General features: G+C 57.9%; 1 protein-coding gene across 4 annotated transcripts; it reads left to right on the forward strand.

The window, feature by feature from the left end:
* The first annotated feature begins 170 nt into the window (after window positions 1-170).
* SH2D3C (SH2 domain containing 3C) lies at window positions 171-24,693 on the forward strand. 4 transcript variants are annotated; one of them, XM_063409826.1, is made up of 12 exons: window positions 171-275; window positions 2,214-2,865; window positions 7,298-7,337; window positions 17,573-17,701; window positions 17,983-18,431; window positions 20,130-20,254; window positions 20,520-21,097; window positions 21,340-21,455; window positions 21,630-21,801; window positions 22,516-22,627; window positions 23,251-23,454; window positions 23,583-24,693. In XM_063409826.1, the coding sequence occupies exons 1-12, from the start codon at window positions 236-238 to the stop codon at window positions 23,756-23,758; spliced, it is 2,793 nt and encodes a 930-aa protein (XP_063265896.1). In that variant the 5' UTR covers window positions 171-235; the 3' UTR covers window positions 23,759-24,693. The 4 variants fall into 4 exon arrangements, with proteins under 4 accessions (XP_063265896.1, XP_063265895.1, XP_063265898.1 ...); XM_063409825.1 differs by having other exon boundaries at window positions 23,248-23,454; window positions 23,583-24,692; XM_063409828.1 differs by lacking the exons at window positions 171-275; window positions 2,214-2,865 and adding an exon at window positions 3,726-3,988 and having other exon boundaries at window positions 23,248-23,454; window positions 23,583-24,682.
* Window positions 24,694-24,992: the final 299 nt, after the last annotated feature.

Below are 24,992 nucleotides of genomic sequence, written 5' to 3' on the forward strand. Positions count from 1 at the left end.
GAGGTGATTCTGGAGCAGCCAGGCAGGTGCAAACAGCCACGGGGACTGCAGGAACTGTGGGGACAGCGTGAGGGCAGGCAGGGACAGCAACGGGGCTGGCAGCAGATGACAACACTTGGGGAGGAAACGCTGAGCGAGCGTGGTTGCGGGGGGGGCAGGAAGGGAGGAGCAGGAGGAGGCTTCACAGTTATATACTTGTCCCTCTCGGTCCCCGTGGCCTCGGACCAGCACGGCCATGGCTGAGGGCCAGAAACGATGGGGCTTCAAGAAATTCAGTAAGTGGCCATGGGACAGGGTGGGTGGGCAATGGGGTGCTCACCTGGACATTTCGGTGGGTAGGAGGATGTGTGAGAGTTAGTGTGAGTGTGTGTTCACACGCTCCCTGGGTCAGCCCATCCAGAGGTGGGGTCATGCCATCCAGGGATGTTTGGAGCCGTGATAGGCTCTGCTTTTGTTAGGAAGCTCATCGGGGTGAGGGGCTTTGAGGGTTTCCATCTACAGGGCTGGGTGCTGGCTCAGGATCTGGGTGCCGGGACTGGGACTGGTCTGCTGCAGCTCAGCTCTGTGCTGGATGCTGGGATGTGACCAGAGGGATGCACAGCAGGGTTTGGGGGTCTTCACTCCTTAAATCACACCCTTCAGGGTGCATGGCTGGGGTATGAGCTGGTGCTGGGGGCTAGGGGTGGCTAGGACCCTCAGCCCAGGGTGCTCCTGCAGCACAGGGATGGGGGTGACCCAGAGGAGCCAGGGAGGGAGCCTGGGAATAGATTCCCACTGGCTCTTCTGGGAGGAAGTGCTTGATACCCACCGGGAGCGAGCTCTGCACTTTCCCACAGACCTCGGCTTTCCCCCGGAGCCCCGGGGGGAGGCTGCAGTGGCCTTCACCCCATTCCCAGCGCTGGGCTGTGCTCTCTTGCATTCCTGCCGCGGGGCCGGCGCCAGACGGGGGCCAGTCCCTCCGCTCCTCCGGGACCCCTCCACTGGCCAAACCCGCAGCCCCATCCCAGTTGGGATTTTCCTTTGTGGTGGAGTGGTGGGGAAATGGGGAAAATGCCCAGTGCTGCCTTTCCCACCTCGCAGCAGCCACAGGAGCAGCAGGTAGCAGAAGATGCTTGGATTCCAAGGGGATGTTTAGCACAAAGTAGTTTTGCCTCTAGCTGCACTCAGGCCACAAGGTTTCTGCCTTACAGAAGGGCTTTTGGGATGCAGCCCCTCCACCCTGTCTAGCTGCAGGGATGCCCTGCAGAGCCATGGATGGCAGCCGGAGGTGGGAATCAGAGGCTCAGCAGCCCCGGACACCCCCGGGTCCTTGCTCAGCACCTCTGCAATGTGCCGCTTCCTGCCCTGCAAATCTGCCGCAGGGCAGCATCAACATTGCAAAACCCCCAGTGATGCCCACAGCACCACGTGGGGCTGGCAGGGAAGCAGTGCTCAACAGCAGTGCAGCCACAGGCTCCCTCACCCTGTGTACTGACACCGACACTGGCACCGGCACCATCCAAGGCTGTGCTGCAGGGACACACAGAGCCGAGCTGGGGCTGAGGTGTGAAATGCAAAGCCGCCCGCCGGAGATATAAATATTTCTCTGGTGAACATGTTCGTGCTCAGCACTTGCAGGTGGCAGCTGGAGCTGGTGAGGGGCTGAGTAAGGAAGTGGGGAGGTTATCTCCCGCCCACAGCAGCGGTTCCTGCTCCACCGCGCTGGTGAGACATGCACATGTGGGCAGGTCATGTGTGTCCAGGACCCCCATTCCCCGGGGAGATGCTGTGTGTCCCTTTATTGCATCCTGCAGGGCTGCTCTGAGGCTGTGGGGATGGGCACAGCCCTGCCTGGAGTCCCCCGGAGGAAGTAGGCAGGGAGAAATCATTGCTAGAGTTGCCTGCTCACCTGGGTTGGGTGTTTCCTCCCCCTCTCTGCTGTGGTGGGAAGATGCAGCTGCTCGGTTTGCCAGGCACAGGAAACTTCTGCTTTGCAAGGGACCAGAGCAGAGTTCCTGGGTACCCAGCAGAGATGCTTCAAGCAGCATCATATACACAGCAGACCACAGGGATGTCATGCCAAGCTGGGACTGCATATGTGGGTGTAACAGGGTGACACCAGGCTGCATAGTGCCCCATGCCCACCCTAATCCAGAACCAGGGGCTCTAGGACCCACCATCATCACACTGTGCCAGCAGTAACCCCACACTCATCACTCCTTTCTCCTTGCCAGAGTTATTCAAATTCAAAGGCTTTGGGAGCCTGAGCAGCATCCCCCGCTCCTTCACCTTGCGGCGTGTCTCTGTGGTCCCCAGCTCTGCCGACAGCCTCGGGCCACATCTCCCACCTCCCCACGGCTTCCTGGGAGAGCCCTTTGACAGCACCCAGGATGATCTCAACACCGTGCCCAAGAGCCCTGGCGCCTACGCCCAGTCATCGAACATGTACTCCCACATGGGCACCATGCCCAGGGTAAATCTGGGCAAGGGAGGGAAGAACCTGGGCAAAGACAAGGGTAGCCAGAACTGCTGGGAGAAAGGGAGTTCCAACAACAAAACCCCCCAGACAGCCCCGCTTCCCAGCCTCAAGGGCCTTGAGATGTCCAGCACCCCTGGCCCAGGCACAGACTCATCGTCAGCTGCTGGACAAGCAGAGCAGGAGGAGGAAGAAGCTGAACTTGGGGACATCCTGGAGGCAGCAATGGCCAGGACAGACCAGGAGCCTGTGGGAAATGGCTCCTGCCCTAGCACAGAGGCACCAAGCTCCAGCCTGGCTCCCAACCCCAGCCAAACCACAAGCCCTGACGCAGCAGCTGCAGCAGAGAGCACTGACGGGGATCTGCTGGAAAAGGGACAAGAGCATCCTGACAAGATCTCCCCAGACAGGTACAGCCCTTGAGGTTTGCTCTGTCTTCTGCAAAGACCCCCCGTTATGCCCCTCCAGGGCAAGAGGAGGGGGTTGGGACCAACCAGGGTCACTGCAATGTCCCCCCCGTGCCCACAGTGCCAGCGGGATGCACCTGGCCGGTGGGACAGCACAGCTGGAGCATGGTCAGGTCAGCGGCTCCATGGGAACGAGGTTTCCTGTGGGATTTCTGCTCCCTCTTGTTTCCGGACGGGGTGGAAACATCTCGCAGCCCCGCTCTGTCCCGGCATCTCTTTGTCCTGCGGCGGCTGTTCCAGCACCAGGATGTGCTGCTGCGGAGAGCTCACAGCAGCACTGTTACAGCCGCCTCCGCCTCTCACTCTTCTCCATCCCCTCTATCCTCTCCCCCTCTGCCGAGCAGCGTTGCCTCTCCCAAGGCACAGGGGCAAATCCTGAAACCAGACACTGTCCCCATCTCATCTCCTCCCAGTAAACCCCCACTCTCGGCACAACCTCCCCCACTCCAGGCACAATCTTCCCCTCCGGGGGAATCTGACGGTTCAGCCCTCTGAGATGACGGATGAATTTTTTTGGAGGGTTTTGACCGCAGAATCAACCAGAGGGATTTTTATCCCCCAGCCCCATGGCATCGGGGCATAAGGGGCCAAATGCGACCCCAGCCCAGCAGGGTGTGTGGGACTGGGAAAAGGCAAAACGACTCCAAATTTCTCCCAAAAACATTTCTCCCCTTTTCCCTGGCCAGACTCTCCTCTCTCTGCACTCAAGTGGCCCCTGCTGTCCCTGTTCCCCTTGCACCGCCCCGGGGCCGGGGGCTCTTTTTCCTGACACTGAGCGCTCGGGAGGTCCGGGTGGTCCCGGGAGCGGGGTGAGGAGAAATCCGTGCCAGCGGTGGGAGCCGGGCTGTGCCGGCCACACATTCCTGCCGGCCCGAAGGGTGGGCCGGAGGAGGGCTGGGACGGGAAGGAGGAGGGTCCGCCACCGCCTTGCGCGCCCCGAAGTGCCGACGCTCAGTGCAAGGCGGGAGAGCGCGGGAGAGCTGCTCCCCATCCCGGAGCTGAGGCTGGACCCCGCAGGGCCGATGACAGCGCTGGGCAGGAGGTTTCCCACCCTGGGACAGGGCAGGTAAGGGGTCCTGTCCCCCTGACCACCCCTCGCCCCCGGCACAGCGGAGGGGATGGGGAGGGAGAGGCTGGGAAGGGGCTCTGCTTGGGGCGGGCACTAAACTTGGACGCAGATACCGGAGCCGAGCCGCTGCTCGGGTGCCGAGGCCCCCAGCCCGTGGTGGTGTTTTCCTCGAGGAAAAAGCTGCTGAAATCAAAGCAGACCCGGCACCAGCGATTGCGGCTACCCCGGCGAGGCAGGGTCTCGCAGGTCTGGGGGGCTGGTGGCACTGCCACATCCTTCGGTGAGCACAGAGCCCCAGCAGTGGCAGAGAGTCCCCGAGAGCTGCAGAGGGCTCACCCAGACCCTCTGTCTCCCAGAAATTACTTAGATCCCAAGCCGGCATGGCTGGGAGCCAAGCAGCAGTGGGACATGGGTGGGTCACATGAGTGTCTTGAATCTGGGGAGTGGGTTCCCAAAAAATGGGGGCCAAATGCTTGTTTGCATCGTATGAGGCTTCCCCAATGATGGGTATAGCCTTGCTGCTTGCCAGGGAAACTGAGGCACGAGAGTGACCAGAGCAGGTCTTGGCATCGGGGTTATTTCTGCCCCTCCACACTCTAACCTAGAGCCCCTGGCTCAGGGAGCACCGTCTGCCAGAGCCATCCCAAGGCCAGGCCCTGCTGTGGGGCGGGGGGGAGGAAGTCGGACCGGGATAATGCTGTGGCTCAGCCCTTCCTCCTGTGCAGGCACATCCCTGGGGATGGGGACAGTCTGTTCCTGCCAGGCCATGGCAGCAGCATGTTCCCTGAGGGTCGGAAATAAATACGGCCCTGAGGCACGTTTCCACCTGGCCTCCCCAGAGTATTTCTGGTAAGGACAGTCCCCAAGACAAGGTGGGCTGAGGATGCTCGAACGCGGGAGGGCTTTCCCAGAATCAGGCCTGTGAGGGGGGGAAATTGTGCTGCTGTGGGACAGGGAGTGGCACCCAGCCTGTGGAGCTGCTCAGAGCAAGGCGGTGGCTGTGACCCCAGCAGAGACACGCTGACTAACGGGAGGTGGCCGCTGGCAGGGCGCAGGGCGGACGTGACTCGGTTTCCCTGCACGCACGCCATGCGTGAGGCACGGAAACGCCGCTTCCCGCAGGCACTGCCTGACACTCCCTGCACACCCCTCTGGCAGCACTGCCAGCCAAAACCTCCCTGGAGGCACCTCTACAGAAAGGGAAACTGAGGCACGAGGTGTCCATATTTGATTACCCAAGTTGGGGTACAGCCTGCACCAGTGTCCCAAGGAAAGCAGAGCCTAGGCTTCAAACCAGGGCTGGACCCACAGGATCCTCCTGGACTGTTCCCAGCAGCCAGCCTGGAGCTTGGCACTTTTGCAAGTCATGGTGATGCCTTCCCGAGCCCAAAGGGAGCTGTCACCCCACCAACCCCCCACTCCCCAACACCATTGCTGTAGCTCTGGGTCCCAGCAGCTCAGCCACGGCTGCACTCCGAAAGGCAGCCCTGGAATTTCTCCCAGGCGCTCGTCTGCCCCCAAAAATGCCGTTTCCTCCAGGAATGTGCAGATCCAGGGGGGCTGCGGTCCCAGCTGCTGCCCTTCCCCGGCACAGGGGCCTCTCCTGCCTGGGCCCTCGCAGTGTCTCCCAGCTGCTCCCATGCTCCCGACTTCCTGCCCAGAGGCCCCCCGTCCTCCTGCCGGTTTTTCTCACGGCTCTCGCAGCACCAGGCAGCTCTGCAGCGTGTGAAGGGCAAACAGGCTGGAGAGGCAACGCCAGGGTGGGCAGACAGCCCACAGCTGCCATGGGGAGCCTGCATCCATCCCCGCTCCCAAATGCTCTGCTATTTTCTTCACCTCCAAAAAATATGGGCTTGATTTCCAACCCCTTTTTCCCGTCTCAAGCTGGACACCAGGGGATGCGGTTTCTGCAGTGTGGGCTTGGAGAATCACAGAATATCTAAGGTTGGAAAGTACCACTAAGACTGAGTTCAAACGTCTACCCTGCTATGTTCACTTCTAAACCATGTCCCTAAATGCTGTGCACTGCCTGGTACTCCCTGCAGACCCCTCTGGCAGCACTGCCAGCCAAAACCTCCCTGGAGGCACCTCTACAGAGGGGGAAACTGAGGCACGAGGTGCCCATCCACACATTTTTAAAGACTTCCAAGGGTTTCATTGTCTTCTGGAGGGCTGGACACTACAAGGGATTCATGTGGACCCTGTCACAACCCACTCTAATGCCATGGGGGATGTCCAGTGGAAAAATGTCTGGTAGTGTTTGCTTCTGCTATCTCTGCTTCCCTTTGGGGAGGCCACCAGGCACCACCTTCAACCTGTGGAGTGAGACCACAGAGGAGGAATTTGGCTCCCCAGGGTTGCTACCAGTGCAGGTCTCAGGCAGAAGTTGTGTGCAGGACCCTCAGCAGTTCCCAGTATGTGTCTGACAAGGTGGCTCCTGGAAGCGAAGGGACATCCCAGGTCTGTGATGACCTGGGATTTGGTTATTCCTTAGCTGCAGCTGCCTGTCCTGGTGTGCCATCCCCAGGCTCCTGCTGCTGCCTTGTGCTCAGGCAAGCAACCTTGGCAAACAGTGGGATGTCCATACTGAAGCTTGGCACTGGGGAGGCAACAGGTTCTGGATTCTGGTTAACAACATCTGGATTTTTGTATTTTATTCTGAAAGGTGAGACCTCAGGCTCTCATCCCAGCTCAGGCTGTTACAACCTCTCTCCTTTTGAACTCTCTGTTGTTCCCCTGGGACTCCTCCATACAGACTCATACCTGGACCTATAAGAGCATGAAAAGCAGTCCTAGTCAGGACATCACAGTTCAGGCCTAGCTTTGGTGGGAGTTTGAATTCTGTAGGGTCACAAAAAGCCATAAAGTCAAAAATTCTTGTCTGGGTGGCATGTCCCAACAGCTGCTTACTGGGAATGCAGCTCTGCCAGGGAACAGGGCACAGGGCCCCTCACCTTGACATGTATCCCCCAGCACTGTGACCTGCAGGGACCCCAGCCTGGCTGCTGGGTCTCCCTGGTTCAGCTCACACAGTCCCAAGCCGATTTGGGGTGAGATCCTCTAAAAAGGCCTCATTCTCCCCTGATCGCATTAGGGAGGATAAGCCCTATGCTGAGAGTGGGCACAGAGCAGGCAGGAACAGTGCTGGGGCCCTGGGAACCTCTCCCAAAACCATGGCCATGCTTTTGGCACCGTGGCAAGACAAGGGGCACAGACCCCAGCTCCTCCAGCTGTGCCACCACTGCCTTCAATCTGAATGTCACAAATTACTGCCCTTTACTTACATATTTTTATTGTTCCTTTTAGCCACCACGATGGCCTGGAGTCTGGCAGTGAATACGTGAAGGTAAGACACAGAGTGTGATCACAGCCTGTCCCAGCTGGGTGCCAGGGGTGGAGAGGGGATGGTGGTCCTGGAAGTGTACAGGGCTTACACCAGCAGGCTGCTCATTTCTGCACCCCTCCTCCCTTCTGGGCTCTCTCTTTGGCCCTGGAAGGTATTTCTGGCAAGGACAGGGGACACAGAGGAGACACAAACCCTACGTGGTCACCCCAATGCTGTTCCCACAGGAGCTGCTTGCATTTCATGTTCCCAGACATGGAATTGTGAACGCCCACAGACGCAGCCTCCTCCCTCCACCCCCACGTAAAGAAACGGAAGGGTTTGAGCCACTTTCGTGGCCGTCACATGAAAGTTGGTGTAAATCTCTCCAAATCTTTTGCTTATCCTCAGCAAACTATTAACATTCCTGAGGACTCTTCATGTCTGGCCAGAAATTCATTAGTGAGGCGCCTGGCTCTGGCGGAGAGCAGCCCTTTTGCAGGAGGCTGCTGGCACGATGGGACGCTGGGCAGGCACAGAGGAGCGGTGGCAGGGGTGCTGGGAGGTTTGGGAGCACTGAAACCCCCTGAAGTGACAGGGTGGTCACTACTATGCCACAGCCTTTGGGGTGTTTGTTTAAGTAGAGTTGGAGCTCCCCGAGTCCAGTTGCCCAGTGGGGATCTAATCTAGTCTGCCACTGGGCAGATGGCGTTGTTGAGAAGTGACTTGAGGTGCCAAGCTTGGGTGGTCTAATTAGCACAGAGCCCTGCACCTTCATCTTTTGGACTTGGGGCCTCTGGTGGTGGCTGTAGCCAGACATGGAAATGTGGGAACCCCCTGTGGCAAGCTTGGGAGAGAGCTGGCTGGACCCTGAGCTCATCTGCTGCTTGCAACAGGGGTCACATCCCTGTGTGTCCATCCCTGGGACTAATGAGGACCCCACATGGCGAGTCTGGCAGCTGGCAGCCTCTGGGCACTGGGGTCAGATGAGGTTTGTGACGTGTAGCAGAGCGATCCCGCGGGTGGGATGTTCTCCTCTCTGCGCCCTTAAGCCATGTGGGCCTGGCAGAATGGGAGCTCACAGGGCTGGAAGTGGGACGAGTGCCAGGACAACAAAGCTCTGACTGGGCAGATCGGGTCTGGCTGTGATGTAGTTCATTTTCCCCTGCAAAGCCAGCGCAGGGAAGGGCCCTGGTTTGGGGACCTCAGGATATGCAGAGAAACTCCTGCTTGCACAGGCAAGTCCTGTGAGGGCAAGGAGGGGTAAGGGGAAGAAGAGAACAGTTTGGGGTGTTTTTCCTGGCACTGTCAGTGTGTGCACCCAGAGATGCACACATTTTATGCCTCATGATTTAATAGACTGAAACAATACAGGTGGGGAGCAATGGATATGGCTCTGCCTTTGGGATCAAGTACTTTTTGGTGAGCCAGGAGAATTCCCTACCACCCAGTCAGATCCCAGACCTGAGGTACCTGGCCTTTATTTCTCATCCATCCCTGTGGTGTCCAGAAACAGCCCATGGGCTGTGATTTATACACCATTTCCCTTTGGTCAGCAAAGCAACTGATGGCTGCAGTGACAGCAGCTATTTTAGTCAAATTAGTAATTATCTGGAGTGTGAGTGACCGGGATGACAGGGACACTCCAGCTGATTGCAGGCGCTGTGCCTGGCTGGCAGCCCGTGCAGCTGCAGGGTGCTCAGCACCCAGCAGTGTTCAGCCCCAGGTCCTGCAGGATTTAGGGTTGGAAAGAGGCTGCCGTGCCTGCCTTTGGAGGAAGGGAGGATGGAGCTGGGATCTGCCACTGGTCAGTGTAGCTGGCAGGAAAATAAGCAGAGGTGAAACACCTGTGAGGGATTAGCAAAGTAAAGACAGGGAGAAAAGAGCCAGTGAAGGAGAGTCAGGAAGAGGGACAGGATGTGTTGCAAAGCCCTCATGAGCAAAGGCTGACAGGTCTATGTCCAGGTGTGCACCAGGGATCTGCCAAACGTTATCCCTTGAGTTTCAGCTGCAAAACGGCCAGGGCTAGTGCTCCTATCACCAAGCCTGGCCTATTAGACATGCAACCAGGAGCTAGAAAGGGTTGGAAAACCAGGATCAATAAGCACTCGGTAATTAATGTGCTTTAATAATAGCCTAAGGGCTGGTATTTCCAAGCTGCCTGGGGATCTGCATTCCCAGCTCTCTATTTCAACATCCCAGCCACCCCAGTGTTGGCCTTTGTGCAGGTGAAGGAGCTGCAGAAAGACATTACCCTTCGGGAGAACAGCAACCAGTAAATCTGTCACACGTCCTGTGAGAGCTCAGTCAGGGATTTTCAGCTTCCTATGAGGAGGGGCAGCACATTCCCAGCTGGAGGACTTCACCCTGCAGCACCCCACGAGGGTCTTGCTCACTTTATGGTGAATGCCTCAATAGGAAACCATGGAGCCCATCACAGGGGAGAAGCCCTGGCAGGAGGATGATTCACCATCACATCTTTTTGGAGCAGCATGTCCCTGCACAGCGCCATCTGCTCTGTCCCTCAGCCCCAGCCAGGAGGCGAGGAGGAGAGTCCATGCTCCCTGCCCATGCTGGTGGAGCTGCAGGCACCCATGGGACCCATGGGACCTGCTGCCCCCTGTTCCCTGCCTGCAGGCTGTGTGCTGCCACCAGTTCTCTCATGCCTCAGCTGTGCTTGTCCTGCTGTTCAGCTGTGCTGCTCTCCTGCCTCCTCTCCCCCCTGCAAAACCAGGGACAGAGTGAGAGCCCAGCCAGCGCCTCTGAGCTCTTTGTTCTGCGCGGAGGAGCTGCTTGCTCAGGCAGGGACCTGTATCTCATCAGCCTCGGATGCTGTCTCCTTGCCTGGTGATGTGAGGGGCTCGTTTGAATTAATTAGCAGGAAGGCTGCAGGGTTCTGTGGTCGGTGGCAGCAGGAATACCTCTCCGAGGTCACAGCATTGCCTTGGGCTCCTTGGGCCAGGACACGTTTTGCAGATGGGAGGGTGAAGTCCCCAGTTACCGAAGCACAGCCAAATCCAGGCAGGGCAGTGCAGGATAGATGTGGAAGGAGAACAGCAAGGTATAGATCCCTGTCACTGCCAGGGCTGGGGGAGCCCCTGCCTGTCTCCGGCACAGAGCAGCTGCCGGCAGTGGGTTCAGGCAGGGGTTTGGGGGATTTATTTAGGAGTCAAGACTGGAGCAATGCTTTGAGTCCTTAGTGCTGCCTTGCACATCCCATACGTGATACTGTGGCCTTAATTAAACCGAAGCAGAGCCTTAATTAAACACAAGTCAGAGACAGCCTACACAGGAAGCAGGCAGCCGGCTCCCTGCCGTGTGAGGTGGGCACTGGTGTATCCCCCAGAACGGTATCACCGTGTGGGTGTGAAGGAAGACGGGAGGCACAAGAGGGGGTAAGGCTGCTCCTGACCCATGAGCATCACTGGGGAGAGCAGGCAGATTTGGGATGGGGAGAAAAGGGGTGCAGGGTCCCTTCAGGGTGTCTGATTCCCTCAGAGGAGCCAGTTTCTCTCAGAACACCGGCAGCCAGGGGTGCTGGTTCCCCTCAGGGTGTTTGTTCCCCTCTGAGGAGCTGAGTCACCCCAGAGGAACCAGTGCCACTCAGGGCACGGGCAGCCGGGGTGCCGGTTCCCTTCAGGGATGCCCGCTGCCCTCAGAGGTGCCTGTTCTCTTCAAGGCACAGCCAGCCCGGGTGCCTGATGCCCTGAGGGATGCCGCTTCCCTTTGCAACACGGGACTGGCGCTTCCCTTCGGGGGTGCCTGATCCCCTCAGGGATGCCTGTTCCCTTTGCGACATGGGAGTGCCGGTTCCTCTCGGAGGAGCTGGTTCCCAGTTCCCCTCCGAGCGCAGGCAGCCGGGCTGCCCGATCCCCTCAGGGATGCCGCTTCCCTTTGTGGCAGGGGAGCGTAGGTTCCCCTCGGAGGAGCTGGTTCCCAGTTCCCCCGCAGGGCGCAGACAGCCGCGGTACGGCTTCCCCCGAGGCGCCGCTTCCCCGGTTCCCCGGAGCCGAGGCGGCCCCCAGGGGCGGGCCGGGGCGGAGCCGCCGCACCGTGCCCGCCCCTCGCCGCCGACAAGGGATGAGGTAATCGGGGAAGCGGCTGAAATTGAAGCCCGGCGGCGGCGGAGGCAGCGGCGGTGCAGCCCGGGCCGGGGCAGCCCCCGCCGGGCGCGCCGCGCCATGACGGAGCGGTGCAGCCTGTGGAGCGCCCTGTCCGCGGCCGCCTGCTGCTTCTACCGCGGCTCCTTCATGCAGGTGCAGGTGAGCGGGGGCGGCGGTGGGACCGCACCGGCTGCCCTGCGCTCGGCGCGGAGCCCCCGGGCAGCCGCACGCGTGGGGAAGGCGGCGGGGGCAGCGGGAGGGGAAGCGTGCGGGGGACCCCCGGCCACGCACCTGCCGGGGGCTGTTTGGACCCCCGGGTGCAGCGCTGGAGAGCGGGGGAGCCTCCCGGGGAGCCCTGCGGTGCCCCGGCTCACACGAAGCTGCTGCGGGCAGCGCGCTCGGCGAGGCGGCAGCGAGCACGGGGTGAGCCGAGCACCGGGTCGGGGGCAGAGCTCGGCCCCCCTGCAGCCAGGGCCACCACATCCCCCCAGACCAGCGCTTTGACAGGCAGAAAAGTCTCTCTGCAGGGAGCCCTCACCTGCAGCAGACCTCATGAAGGGGAGCGTTTAGCATCCCGCAAAAGGTGGCATGTGGCCGGAGCATCAGTGAGCACAGGAGGGAGATCCAGCCCAGATGAACACACAGCTTCTTGGCCCGGGTCTCCATCTCTGCGCTGCACTGCACAGGTCTGACTGGTGGGAGAAAGCTGGGATCCATCTGTCACCTGTCCTGTGGTGGTTCCAGCACTGCCACTGTCTGGGCACAGGTGTGGTTGTCCTATTTTTGGACTCTGGCATTTGCACAAGGGGGGCATGGTGCTGGGAATTGGTTCCCTCATTTACTGAGTTCAGGAGCAAAGGTGTTTAGGACTGCAGGAGCCAAGCAGGCTCTGAAGCACGAGCTTTAGTATACTGCAAGTTAGAAGGGAGCTGGCAGCCAAGAGAGCTGGCAGTCTTATTCAGTACTCCTGCTGAGCGAGGTAGGTGCCGAGCTTGAGAGATTATTCTGGGTAAGAAGGAGCCCAGAAGCAGCATTTCAAGTCTTGTCATGATTGCGGCTGATCTCAGCGCAAAGCCAGGGATTTTGATTGCTGGTGGGGGTGAAAAGGGAAAAGCAGCAGAGCTTTTTCCAGTTGTCCAAAGGCCACTGAGCAACATGAGGACATGCCCTTGGGCTGCACATTGCAGGGGGTGAGCCGGTGCTTTCAGCCAGCTGCTGCCAGAACAAGGGAGGGACAGGTGAGCATCTGGCTCTCATGTGGGGATGTGAGAAGGGATGAAGGGCACTCCATCCCAACCCGAGAAAGAGTTAAAAGTGAAGCCCTAAGTGCTTCACCTGGCTCTGCCAGATCTTTCACCATCTATTTGTGTCCAAGCGTGCCCAGCAAACACACACTGAAGTCCCCATGAATGACTGGAGCACTTCCAGCTGACAGCCGCATCCCTGCTCACCGCCAATGGCGGTGCACCCAGCCTGGGAAGCACTGACATCATTTCTGGCCAATAGCAGCTCCGAAAAGGGATGCAGCAGCAGCCGCTGCCGCCGTCTTGGAGTGAGATAAGTAATATATAGATGGATGGAAATGTGTGTACACACACACACCATCACTGCATTGGAGACCTGCTCCCCCAGGGTGGCAGTAGCAGCAAATGCCACCACCCTGCCACACAACCTGGGGTGCTTGTCCCACCTCAGAGCACCCAGATGTTCCTGGTCATCGACCCCAGCTGCACCCCACCCCTGCCAGTGAGATAGAATTGCTCCAGAGCTGCCACAAAGGAGCACAGGCAAGGGGAGAGGAGACCATGAGGGTAGCCGGGACTAGTCCTAGGAAGGGCTTTGAACTCCAGCACAAAGATCTTGAGCCAAGATCTGCCTTCAGTGAGGACTAATGGAGATGTGACATAACCAAGAGATGCCTTCAGTCACCTATGGGGTGGGCAGATAGGCTGATGCCTTCTCAGAGGCCATTTAGGTTCTTAGACTCATTGCAAGAGAGGACAGAGGAACAAGTGATTTCCATAAGGATATCGAGATCAGCAGGACAGACTGGCTCACAGCAGGACATGCAGACTGAGAGCATGCCCATAACAACCTGGGGATTGTTTGTGATGGGTTTTTCTTGTGGTCACGCAGGGTGGAGTAACCATTTTTGGGTGGTGCCTGGACTGGTAAGTGCAGCAGTCCTGCATCAGGCGGGCAGAATGGTTCTTGGGTTTGCTGTGATGCTCAGCAAGGACGTTTGCTCCAAAATACATCACTGAAGTAGCCCATTGCCAGGTGTGGAGGAGGCAAAGAAGACCCCTCATGCAAGTCTGTGGCTTTCCCCAGACACCTGTTCTCAATGGCTTGTTACTCCATTTCCTCACTGTTCTGCTTCCCAGACCCCAGAGCTGCTCCAGCAGCCAGAGCAGGGGTGAAGAACTCCAGAAGGGGCTGGGATTTCCCTAGCAAGGGTCCCAGCACAGGGTAGGCAGCATGAGCAGGAGGGAGAACAGATGTGCTTGGTGCCTTGAGGTTAGTGAGATGTTATCAGCAGGGTGGGGTGTAGGTACACCTTGGTCTCCAAGCTGACTTCATCCTCATCTGCAACTCCTCCAGGTTGGGAGGGGAGAGCAGGAAAACAGAATGGAAATCACTCCAGTTTCAAAAGATTACCTCTGCCAGGATAGAAAGCCAAATGCCAGCCTTTGAAGCTCTCCTTAGAGCAGGCTGAGTGACAGCCGCTGTTTTATACACACCACAGGCATCAGCATCCTCCAGCCTTGCAGTTCTTGCCCTTCCATTACCAGTTCCAGTCCTTGCCACTCAGCTGGGAATCACTTCGTCCATCTAGAAAGCAGCACAGAGAGTCAGGGAAGCAGGCAGGGAGGGAGAGCCTCAGGAATTGCCTTCTCATGGCAGCTGCCCCATTGCATGGCTGCTCCAGAGGATTCCCCAGCCCCAGGACTGTGAAACAGCCCATCGAGGCACTCTCCTTTCTCCAGCCGAGCCAGCTTGGCTGCTGGTTGGGATTCCTCAAGCAAAGCTTGGCATCATCTCTGGCAGATTTTGAGCTGGTTTGTCTGGTATGGCTGGTTGGGAGAACCGCTCCAATCCCCATTTCTTCCTGCTGAGCTGGAAGATGCCTTGGGGTTCTTCATGCTGGAGCCCAGCACCACGCACTCCAGCCAGATGCTAATGGGAGTCCAGGCTTCTCCCCACACCCACATTAGTGTGCAAGACCTCACAAGGGGCCGTGCATCTTTAGACGTTCCCTTGGCACAGCCGAGGGCGCCAGGCGATGCCTCTCCAGCGCGGCTCTCAGACATCCGCCCGTGCGCTCCTGACAGCGCCCGGCTGCCCGCTGCCCGCCAGGCCGTGCCGTGCCAGGCCCTGCCAGCGCCTCGGCCCCTGGCCAGCTGGCAGCCTGCGGGCTGGGCTCCTTTGAGACACGCTCCCGACGGAGCGGGGGAAACCCGAGCGCTGCTCGAGGGCTCTGGAGCAAACGCGGCCCTTCGCAGCACAGGGGTCTTTTGCACCAAGGGCTCATAGGGAGCCCAGTTCCCACACAGGAGGAGCAGCAGGTGATTTTGGCATGTTAGGGTAGCATGAGAGACTCAGAACAAGGAGCGGTCTCAGTTATATCACATCAAGGAAAAGGCTCCCCATGATCAGTCTCATGCTGCCTCCTCAGCCATTATAGCCTGACAGTCACTCCAAGCAGTGGCTTCTTAGTGACCATGCAAATCAGGTGAGATCTCGCTACCCAGGCAAGGAGCCAAAAGGATTGTGCCCTCCACATGGCTGGAGAAGGTGGCTTCTGACACTCTCTGCTCACTACTGGGCTCCCTCCCCCATGTGCAAGATACAAAGCCTTCCTTGCCTCTCCCAAACCTCCTGTTCTCTCCTGCTAGCTTAGCTCATGGCTCCTGGCATGGATGCCAGCCAGCTGCTGCCCAAATCTGGGCTTGGAGGTAGCAGGCACTGCTCAGCTGGGCTTGTGTTTTTGTTACCCTGCACATTTACATGGGGAGGATTTGGAGGAAAACCCAGATGTACAATGCTGAGCAGAACAGGCACTAATCCCTGCTCCAGGGGTGGTGGGGGAGAGCTGTAATCCAAACTGCTCCCAGCTCAGCTCTGATGTCTTTCACCTGCACAGACAGCAGAGGTTCCTGGGGGTCCCTTGATACCCCAGAGTTTGGGGGGGAACCGTGTCACAGAGAGGGTGCTGCAGTCAAGGGTCCCCCACCACCCCTCGGCCAAGCCAGGTCTGCTCCATGGCAATGGATTTGTCACCATGGAAACAGGATCAGCTCGGCCTGGGCCCCCCAGGAGGCAGCCGGACCCCTGCAGCATCCGCCGGCCACCATTTATTTTTAATCGGGCTCAGCAGCGCCGGGTGGCTTTGTCTCCAGGAGGGTCCAGAGCAGCAGCAAGTGCTCAGCTCCCTGCAGCCCTTGGGCAGGGGGAGACAATTCCCACATCCCTGCAGCTCCAGTCACCACGACCCTCTCCTAGGGAGAATAAACATGGTTGGATGAATAAATCAGAGTTCAATCCACACTGTTTTCATAGGCTGCTTCCACTCTCCCACCTCCTTTGACTTGACATGAGTTGGGAAGGGAGGAATAAAGGCAGGTCCAGGCTGGCGAGAGCAAGCCCTGGAGAGCACAGGCCCTTTGCCACTGCCTCCTTCCATCTCCCCAGGCTGGAGTAGGGTCCCCAGGACAGGATCTCTGCCTGGTTTGGTGATTGAATGCAGTTACCAGGAGGAATGGAACATCTCCTCCAGGGAAGGAGAGGCCTGGGGTCAGGGTCCTGCTGAGGGACTCAAGAATGCAACAAGAACAGTGGGTACAGGGCAGGACAGCAGCACAGTGCTCTACACTTTCCCTTGCTCACAATCAGTAGAGGAGCAGAAGGAATCAATACAGGACACAGAGGATGGGGCACTGGGCAGAGGTCAGCTCTAAGGCAAGTCCCTGAGGTGTTGGCATGGGGCTGCTCCCCTGTGCTCTGGGGAACCAGCTGCCACACAAGGCCAGCCATGAGTGCCAGTCTGCTCCTCTGGCAGTGCCAGAGCAGTGTCAGCAGGGCTTCAAGCCCATGCCTGTCCTATGAGGCAATACCAGAATCCTGCCTCAACAGGCACCGGGGACCTGGGCCAGTTCTCACTGCCTCCTTACAACTGGCACTGCCACCAGAGGTGAGCCAGGCCACCCAGCCACCCTGGCTCGTGGGAGCAGAGGAATGGGACACCCCAGTAGCCTCATCCGAGCTTCTTAGCCCATGGCAGTGCCACACATATCCCCCCCCTCAGGACATCTGGGATATGGAAGGGAACCCAGGAGTCTTGGCTCCCAGGCCCTGCTCCATGGGGCAGTTCTGTCGGTACCACAGCAGGATCACCACAAAGCCTTTGTGTCAATCAGGAGAACTGGCCTCATGTGAGGCACACACAGGAACCCCAAACCTGTGCTCACATCCCCAAACATCCTCTGGCTCCACCATGCCAGCAGCTCTCCTCTGGGAATACTGGCCCAGCAGCAGGCAGGGAGGGGGGCAGGCAGGCTCCAGCCAACAGACTCATGATGCCATCATCCCTTATCTCTCCAGGGGAAAGGAGAGGGCAAATTGCCTCCTCCAGGCTCAGGTGCACCAGTGCTGGTGAAAGCTAATTTCTAAAAGCTAATTTAGATGCAGAAGGTTCCCTTTACATTTGTCATTACTGTTTATGCTGCCATCAGAGTTAACCCTTTGAAAGGGGAACTGTGATAGATGTTTAAAGGAGGAGCAATAATGCAGGCTTCCTCCTGAAAGGATGCTTCTAATGGCAGTTCAGCCCCAGAGATGTTTAAGGGGTTTTCTCTTGCCTAACCACACTCAGCTCTTACTTGGGGCAGAGGGGCAGCACACCAGGCACAGGGTGGCCAGGCACGATAGGGACATGCCACCAGCAGACCCTCCGAGGGCTCCTGGTGACAGGACCTGGCCCATAAACAGGCACATTACCACAAGAAGTAATCTTCACACACAGCTGGGTTACCTGGGCTTTGGGGACAGTTGTGTTCCTGGCAGGTGCCACAGTCCCCACATGGGGATCCTGCCAGCCCTTCCCTCCCCAGTCCCTGTGCTGCTGCACTGTCTGACACTCTCTCTTCTCCTGTACAGTTCTCCAAGGAGAAATACATCCTCGACTCATCACCAGAAAAGCTTCACAAGGAGCTGGAAGAGGAGCTGAAGCTGAGCAGCACTGACCTGCGCAGCCATGCTTGGTACCACGGCCGCATCCCCCGGGAGGTGAGATGGGGAAGGTGGGTGGCTCTGGGCACCCTTTACTTGGTATGCTGTGGGAGAGCACCCTGAGGCCACACAGAACCACCAGCCTGTCCTCCTGGGAAACACCTGGTCAAGGGCTTCATTAGCTCTGAGCTGCCTGATTTTGCCACAGCAAATGCCCTCTTGTGGCTCAGAGCTAGGGGCAAGGGGAACAACCCGTGGCCCAGATAACACCCCAGCAGAGCATCCCTGTGGTCCATCCTGCGTGGCTGTGGCTAAGCTGTGCCCTGTCCCCCTCACAGGTGTCCGAGAGCCTCGTGCAGAGGAATGGCGACTTCCTCATCCGTGACTCTCTCACCAGCCTGGGTGACTATGTGCTGACGTGCCGCTGGCGCAACGAGCCGCTGCACTTCAAGATCAACAAGGTGACAGTCAAGTCCAGCGATGGCCGTACCCACGTGCAGTACCTCTTCGAGCAGGAGAGCTTTGATAACGTGCCTGCCCTTGTCCGCTTCTACGTGGGCAACCGCAAGGCCATCTCGGAGCAGAGCGGGGCCATCATCTACTGCCCCATCAACCGCACTTTCCCCCTGCGTTACCTGGAAGCCAGCTATGGGCTGGCCAACGGGAAGCACGGCGGGGCCCACAGCCCCTCCACCCAGAAAGGGGGGCACATCAAGAGGAGGAGCATCACCATGACAGACGGCCTGACCGCAGACAAGATCACCAGGGCTGAGGGGTGCCCGACCAGGTGAGCGTGCAGGCTCATCCCTGCTCAGCTAGGCAGAGGATCAGCCTCGGAAATGAAGCAGGATATGCTCAGTCACTGCTCTCTGGGTGCAGGGCAGAGGGTGGGGATCAGGGATGGAAGAGAGAGACCAGCAGAAGCATGGGGGAAGAACCAGTACTCGACTGGAACTGGGGTTTTCTCCCAGGCTGGCTGCTGGCCATGCTGAGCTACCACAGCAGACGCCCAGCGAGCAGACATGACTTTAGCATCACAGGCCAGAAGCCAGAGAGTGTTTTACAATCACCCAGTCCAGGATTACAAGCATGTCAGGGCTTGTTAGAGCCATGGAGCTGAGCTTTCCCAGGCAAACATGAGAGGAGAGTCAGTCTCTGACACCAAGACAGCACTTGTTGTTTGGTTTTGAATGGCCCTTTTAGTTTCAGAGCCCTTTCCATTCAGCATTTGCAAGGAGTTACCAAGCAGAGCTGAAAGCTTGATGGGCAGGAGGAGACTGATGGGTCTGTGCTGATGGAGTCCGCACAGACTCTGGATCACAGCCTTCACAAAGCTGAGCTGTTCACATTAACCTTGGCCAGCTGGACTTCTCCAGAGGTGGAGGAGGAGACTTCCTCTGTATGGCTCACTTTTGGCAGTCCCAGGCTGCCCAGAGCCCTGCAGGGAAGGCAGGGCCACACACATATCCTCACATGCAGCAGCCAAGGGCAGACCCATCTACCCCTGCCTCCAGCAGGACACAGCCTGTTGTTAAGCCAAGCTGCTCTGTCACCACCCTGACCTTCTGAGCCCAAGCGCAGGGTGAGAATGCAGCAGCAGAAAACAGGCAACCAACTGTTATGCCTGGGAAAAGGAAAACACTCAGTCTTCCAGAAGAGCATATGTGTTTCCAGAAGAAGAGCCCAGATCCATCAGTCTTTCCTCATCACTCACATTTTCCCCAAATCCCTTATCACCACCACTGCTGTCCCATCCTCCTCCCACTGCTGAGGCACAGTGCTCAAGACCAAACACATCACAGCAGCCCAGCCCTCACCCACAGCAGGGAAGGCCGTGAATTACCTGCCATAACTCCTTGTAACCCTCCCTGCACTCAGCATCTTTTGCAACTCCATTGACACACAGTGTTTGCATCAGGCCACCACTTGCTGCCCCACCAGCCCAAGACCTCCTTGCTTGTTACGTAACTTCCCAAGTCCTGTTTCCAGGCACTTTCCAGCTCTCCTAAGCTTTGGGTCAGAGCAATGTTTCACCTAACCAGCCCAACACAGCTCCCAGGCAGAAATATAGAAACACAGTGTTAAATACCACTTTGCAGCACAACCCTAGAAAACTACTGTCCATTATTTCTTTGCTAGATTCCCTTCCCCACAGCACCCTGGAGTGGACCAAACTCATGCCATCCCAAGCACCTTGGCTTGGCATGGCATACTGTTGCATTGCTCTGCTCTCCTCTATAGGACCAGGGTCCCTGCAGGAAGGTCTGTCTCTGATTTATGGGGCTCGGGGGTAGTGACCCCTTCTGCTCCCAGCTGCTGCAGGGACTACCTGCTCACTGCTCCAGCTGAACTTGTTATGGGTAGATGTGGAAGGAGGTGATGATCCAAGGGAGGTGTTGGGGCAGCACACCCTCATCCCAGCCTCTCTGTGCTTGCCTGAGCCCTGCTTCAAGGGACTAACCTGTGCCCTGTGCCTCCTCCCCAGCGTGTCCCTGCCCCACCACAGAGATATCATTCGCAACTGTGCTGTCAGCGTGGACCAGATCCAAGACCTGCACTCCCCAATGTCCCCCATCTCTGAGAACCCAGCATCACCTGCTTACAGTACAGGTAGGCATTGTCTCTTCATCCCTCTGGAGACATGGGGCTGTGGATCAGCCTGGACTCGACACTGCAGGGACCTGAGGAGGGGGACCTTAGGGACCTCAGCGCAGTCCTTGGCTGCGTCATTGTGCAGCTGTCCTGGAACCAGGTTGTTCTGTTTTGGCAGAGGGGTTTTAACTGAGCCCCATGTCTCTGGGCTGCTGCATCTGCAGTCCCTATGTGTGTGTGTGCATCTTCAGGCTTTGACAAGTGTCCCATCTGCTCCCTACAGTCACACGGCTAAAGCCACACGCCTGCCAAGCATCTGGAATCACCCCGGCCTCTCCGGTCATAAGAAGGTCCAGCGAACCCCAACTGTGCCATGGGAACAACAGCAAACCTCTTCCAGACCCTGCCCACAGCTCCCATTCGACTCCCTGCCATGGGTACGCCCGTGCCTCCCCCTCTCCCTCCGTGAACAGCTACAGCGACCCGGACACGGGGCACTACTGCCAGCTGCACCCCACCTCGCCCATCTGCAGGGACCGGCCAGCCCACGACAGCAAGCAGCTACCAGCAAAGAGCTACGTGGACAGGCTAAAGGTGGAGGAAGGACAGAGAGGGACTGTGGAGAACAGCTCTGGGGAAGCAGAGGCAGGGCAGAGGCTGAAAGCAGAGCTGGACTACGTGGGCTTTGTGCCCCCCACCATGGAAAAAACCTCCTCCTTCAACCCTGCTGCCTTCCAGTCACTGCTCATCCCCTTGGATAACAAACCTCTGGAGATGACTGTGCTAAAGAAGGTCAAAGAGCTGCTGGCAGAGTCGGACGTGAAGACACTGGCCAAACACATCACCAAAGTGGACTGCCTGGTATGGCCAGGGCCTGGAGGGAGGGATGGGCACTGCTGCCCTCCAGTTGATCTGGGTTGGCAGGGATCAGTGCATCCCTGAACATCAGACAACCCCTGAGTATTGGAGCATCCCTGCTGGGCTCTGCCGTGGTGTATCAGCCAGGGCAGACAGAGGCTGGGCTGGGACAAGAGGCTGCCCGAGAACATTTCAGCCTCTCCTCAATTAACAAAGGTCTAATCAGCTTTCACCTTCCTTGCCAGGTTGCCCGGATATTGGGTGTGACAGTGGAGATGCAGCGGCTCATGGGGGTGAGCTCTGGCATGGAGCTGCTCACCCTTCCCCACGGCCACCAGCTCCGCCTGGACCTGCTGGAACGGTATGGCACAGCATGGCCAAAATGAGCCCACCGGGCTGCCCTGCACGGCCTGGTCTGGCTCCCCTGGGTGTTCCCAGCCTGGCACAGGGGAGGGCAGAGGACAAGCCCTGTCTAAGCCCCCCGAGCATCCCCCCTCCCTGTGCTGACCCCGCTCTGTGTCTTGCCTCTTGGCAGGTTTCACACCATGTCCATCATGATCGCTGTGGATATCTTGGGCTGCACAGGCAGCACGGAGGAGCGGGCAGCCCTACTCCACAAAACCATCCAGCTGGCTGCCGAGCTGAAGAGCACCATGGGGAACATGTTCAGTTTTGCAGCTGTAATGAGCGCCCTGGAAATGACACAGGTACACGGGGACACTCCTTTAGTCCTCATGGCCTGGGCTCACCTCCTTGCTCAAAATATGTCCCTCTCCCTGTGTCCTGCAGGCTCCAAGAGTCATTGGGATGGGTGGAAGGGAAAAATGCCCCGGGTAGGAGGCGTGGGGCCCCATCCGCTGGGATGCAAGCAGGGAAGGGGAAGAGCCATCCCCTCCATGGAGCAGACAGCCTAGTCCCGCCAGGATCCAATTGTTTTTCGGTGGTTGGGCTTTTTGTTTTGTGCTGGGCTGTGTTCCTGGGAGGAAATGAATCTGCCCTCCGGTACAATAGAAATCAGTCTCAAGGCTGTGGCAGCAGCGTCTCCGGGCCACACTGCTCCCTTTGGAAGATGAAAAGAGATTAAAATTCAATTTTAAATCGAGCCCAGCTGGGAAGTCTTGCTTCCTGCCTGCACAAAGGAGGTGGAATGGCTGCCCCCTCCCTGCATCTCATCTTCAAGGCGGCTGTGACACAGGGTTGCTGTCCTGGGGCACAGGCAGGGGGAGAAATCCTAAGCCCAGCCTCAGTGCCAGAGCTGTGCCATGTCTGGCCATGAGCACTGGTGGAGGAGGCTGTTTTCAAGAGCACCAGGCACTGCTGTGGGCAAGGCTGGGGACTATGGCTCCAGCTTCAGGCTGTTCTCCTGGTGCCTGGAAGCTGTGCTGCCCCCAGCATCTTCTACCTGCCCCATCTCCTTTCAGATCGCCCGGCTGGAGCAGACCTGGATGGTGCTGCGGCAGCGGCACACAGAGGGTGCAATCCTCTATGAGAAGAAGCTTAAGCCATTCCTGAAGAGCCTGAATGAAGGGAAAGGTAACAGGAGCAACTCCCCTTGTCTCACTTCCTTTCTCCTTCCCACTTTTGTCTGGGCACTGTTTGAGAGCTCTGACCCTGTCCCAGCTAGTGCCAGACACCCTCTGGCTGCTGACCCGCCCCAGCACTCAGCAGAGCCCATCTGGCCTTGTTTGCCCCTTCCCTCCCAAGGAAGCATTTCATAACTAAATAAAACCAGCAGCTGAGCCAAACTGTTGTGCTCGCATGGCAGTGAGTGCCAAACCAAGGGACAGGGCAGCCAGTTGGAAACATGAAAAGCCATGTGTCTGTAATGCCTGGTGCCCTGTGGTCTGCAAACCTGTTCCTCACTGCAGCCCTGGGAAATGTAGCCTGAGCATGGCCATCAGCTTTCCCTTCCCACACAGCCAGAAACCCTGGCTGGGAGGAGCTGGTGTTGGACAAGGCAGTGGCCCCAGGCACAACGATCGAATAGACACAGCAGCTGCTGTGTCCAGCTGAGCCTTAAACCTCTCCTGGGAGCACGGTGGCAGCCTGGTGTCATGGCAGCGTTTGGCCACATAAGCACTCCACAGGGAGATGGGGAGGGGGACACAGGGTCACAGGGCCATGCAGGGTCCTAAGAGTGCCTCTCTCCCCAGAAGGGCCACCACTGACCAACACCACGTTTCCCCACATCATCCCCCTTGTGACTCTCCTGGAGCGGGATGAGGCTCTGACGGAAAGCCCCGAGCCCTGGGAGGCCACCGACAACGGCGTGGAGGTGGTCATGGCCCACCTGGAGGCAGCACGGATGGTGGCTCACCATGGTGGGCTCTACCATACCAATGCTGAGGTGAAGCTGCAGGGTAAGCAGTGGGGACAGCAGAGCCCCTTTCCCTCTGCCATATTCTCAGTGTGCAGCTCCAGCACCAGGATGGAGCATCCCACAGGTGTGGGGGATCCCACCGCAGGGAACTGACTCTCCCTCTTGCAGGTTTCCAGGGCAAAGCGGAGCTGCTGGAAGTGTTCAGCACTGAGTTCCAGCTGCGGCTGCTCTGGGGCAGCCGTGGGGCTGAGAGCAGCCAGGCTGAGCGCTACGAGAAGTTCGACAAGGTCCTCACTGCCCTGTCCCACAAGCTGGAGCCAGCGGTGCGCTTCAGTGAGCTGTAAACCCCCCAGGCACTCGGAGACCCCCAGCTCCCAGCCTGCATCCCACCAGCGGCTGTGGGGCAAGGGACCGGACCAGGCAGCCAGCGTCAGGAGGAGGAGAAATGGCCCAGAAAGGCACTGAGGCACAGGTTGGCAGTTTTGAGACAAAGGAGGAAGAGCAGCCACCTCAAATCTGCCATCCACCTCTTCAGGACACAACAAGCCAGGGGTCCACACTGCTACTCTGAAGAGTGGGGACAGTGTCTGGGCAGGCCAGCACAGGCCTCCACACCCAGCCCTACTGAGGTCCATGACTACGTGGTGCCCCTCACCTCACCCTTTGGTATTGTTTTTTCCCATCTCCATCTTGCCCACAGCTGCTGGATCCCATGTGTAAATATATTTTCACAATTACTGCTTGATGTACAGACTTGTGAAGGACGGTTCTTGTTGTAAATAATTAGGTTTATTCATTTTGTCATGTAAATACATGTACATATTTCATGGGTTTAGTTGTTACATGCAATAAACTTTTATCCCGTTCCTCGAGGGGACCCCCTGTCCTTTGGGTGTCCTTTAAAGGAGTTCCCTGGGGGAGCAGAGCATGGGGGTGGCTGACGGGAGGAACCAACACGCTGAACTGAATCTCACCTGGCCCCAGACCCCGTGGTGGCCCACTGACAGCCCTTCTGAGGTGGGCTGTGCGGTGTGACAGAATCACAGAATGGTTCAGGCTGGAAGGGACCACAGTGGATCATCTGGTCCCACCTCTGTGTGCACTCCACGCCCTCTCTAGACAATCTGTTCGAGTTCATGGTCACTGCACAGTAAAGAACTTTTCACCTGTGTTCAGGAACTTCCTGGGCATCAGCTTCTACCCATTGCCTCTTGTCCTCAGCACCACTGAGCAGAGCCTGGTCCATCTTCTTGGCAACCCCCTTAGAGATAGATAGATAGATAGATAGATAGATAGATAGATAGATGATAGATAGATAGATAGATAGATAGATAGATAGATAGATAGATAGATAGATAGATAGATAGATAGAAAGAATAGGCGAGATATATAATCTCTTAGATATATATATAAAAGCTGAACAGAGATGCAGAATTACCTCCCTGACCGGCTGGCAAGACTCTTCCTAATTCACTCCAGGACCCCACTGGCCTTGTTGGCCCTCAGGGCACACTGCTGGCTCACAGACACTTTGTTCTCCACCAGCATCCCCCAGTTCTTTTCTGCAGAGCTGCTTTC

Source organism: Prinia subflava, chromosome 12, assembly GCF_021018805.1.
Source record: "Prinia subflava isolate CZ2003 ecotype Zambia chromosome 12, Cam_Psub_1.2, whole genome shotgun sequence".
NCBI classification, from domain to species: domain Eukaryota; kingdom Metazoa; phylum Chordata; class Aves; order Passeriformes; family Cisticolidae; genus Prinia; species Prinia subflava.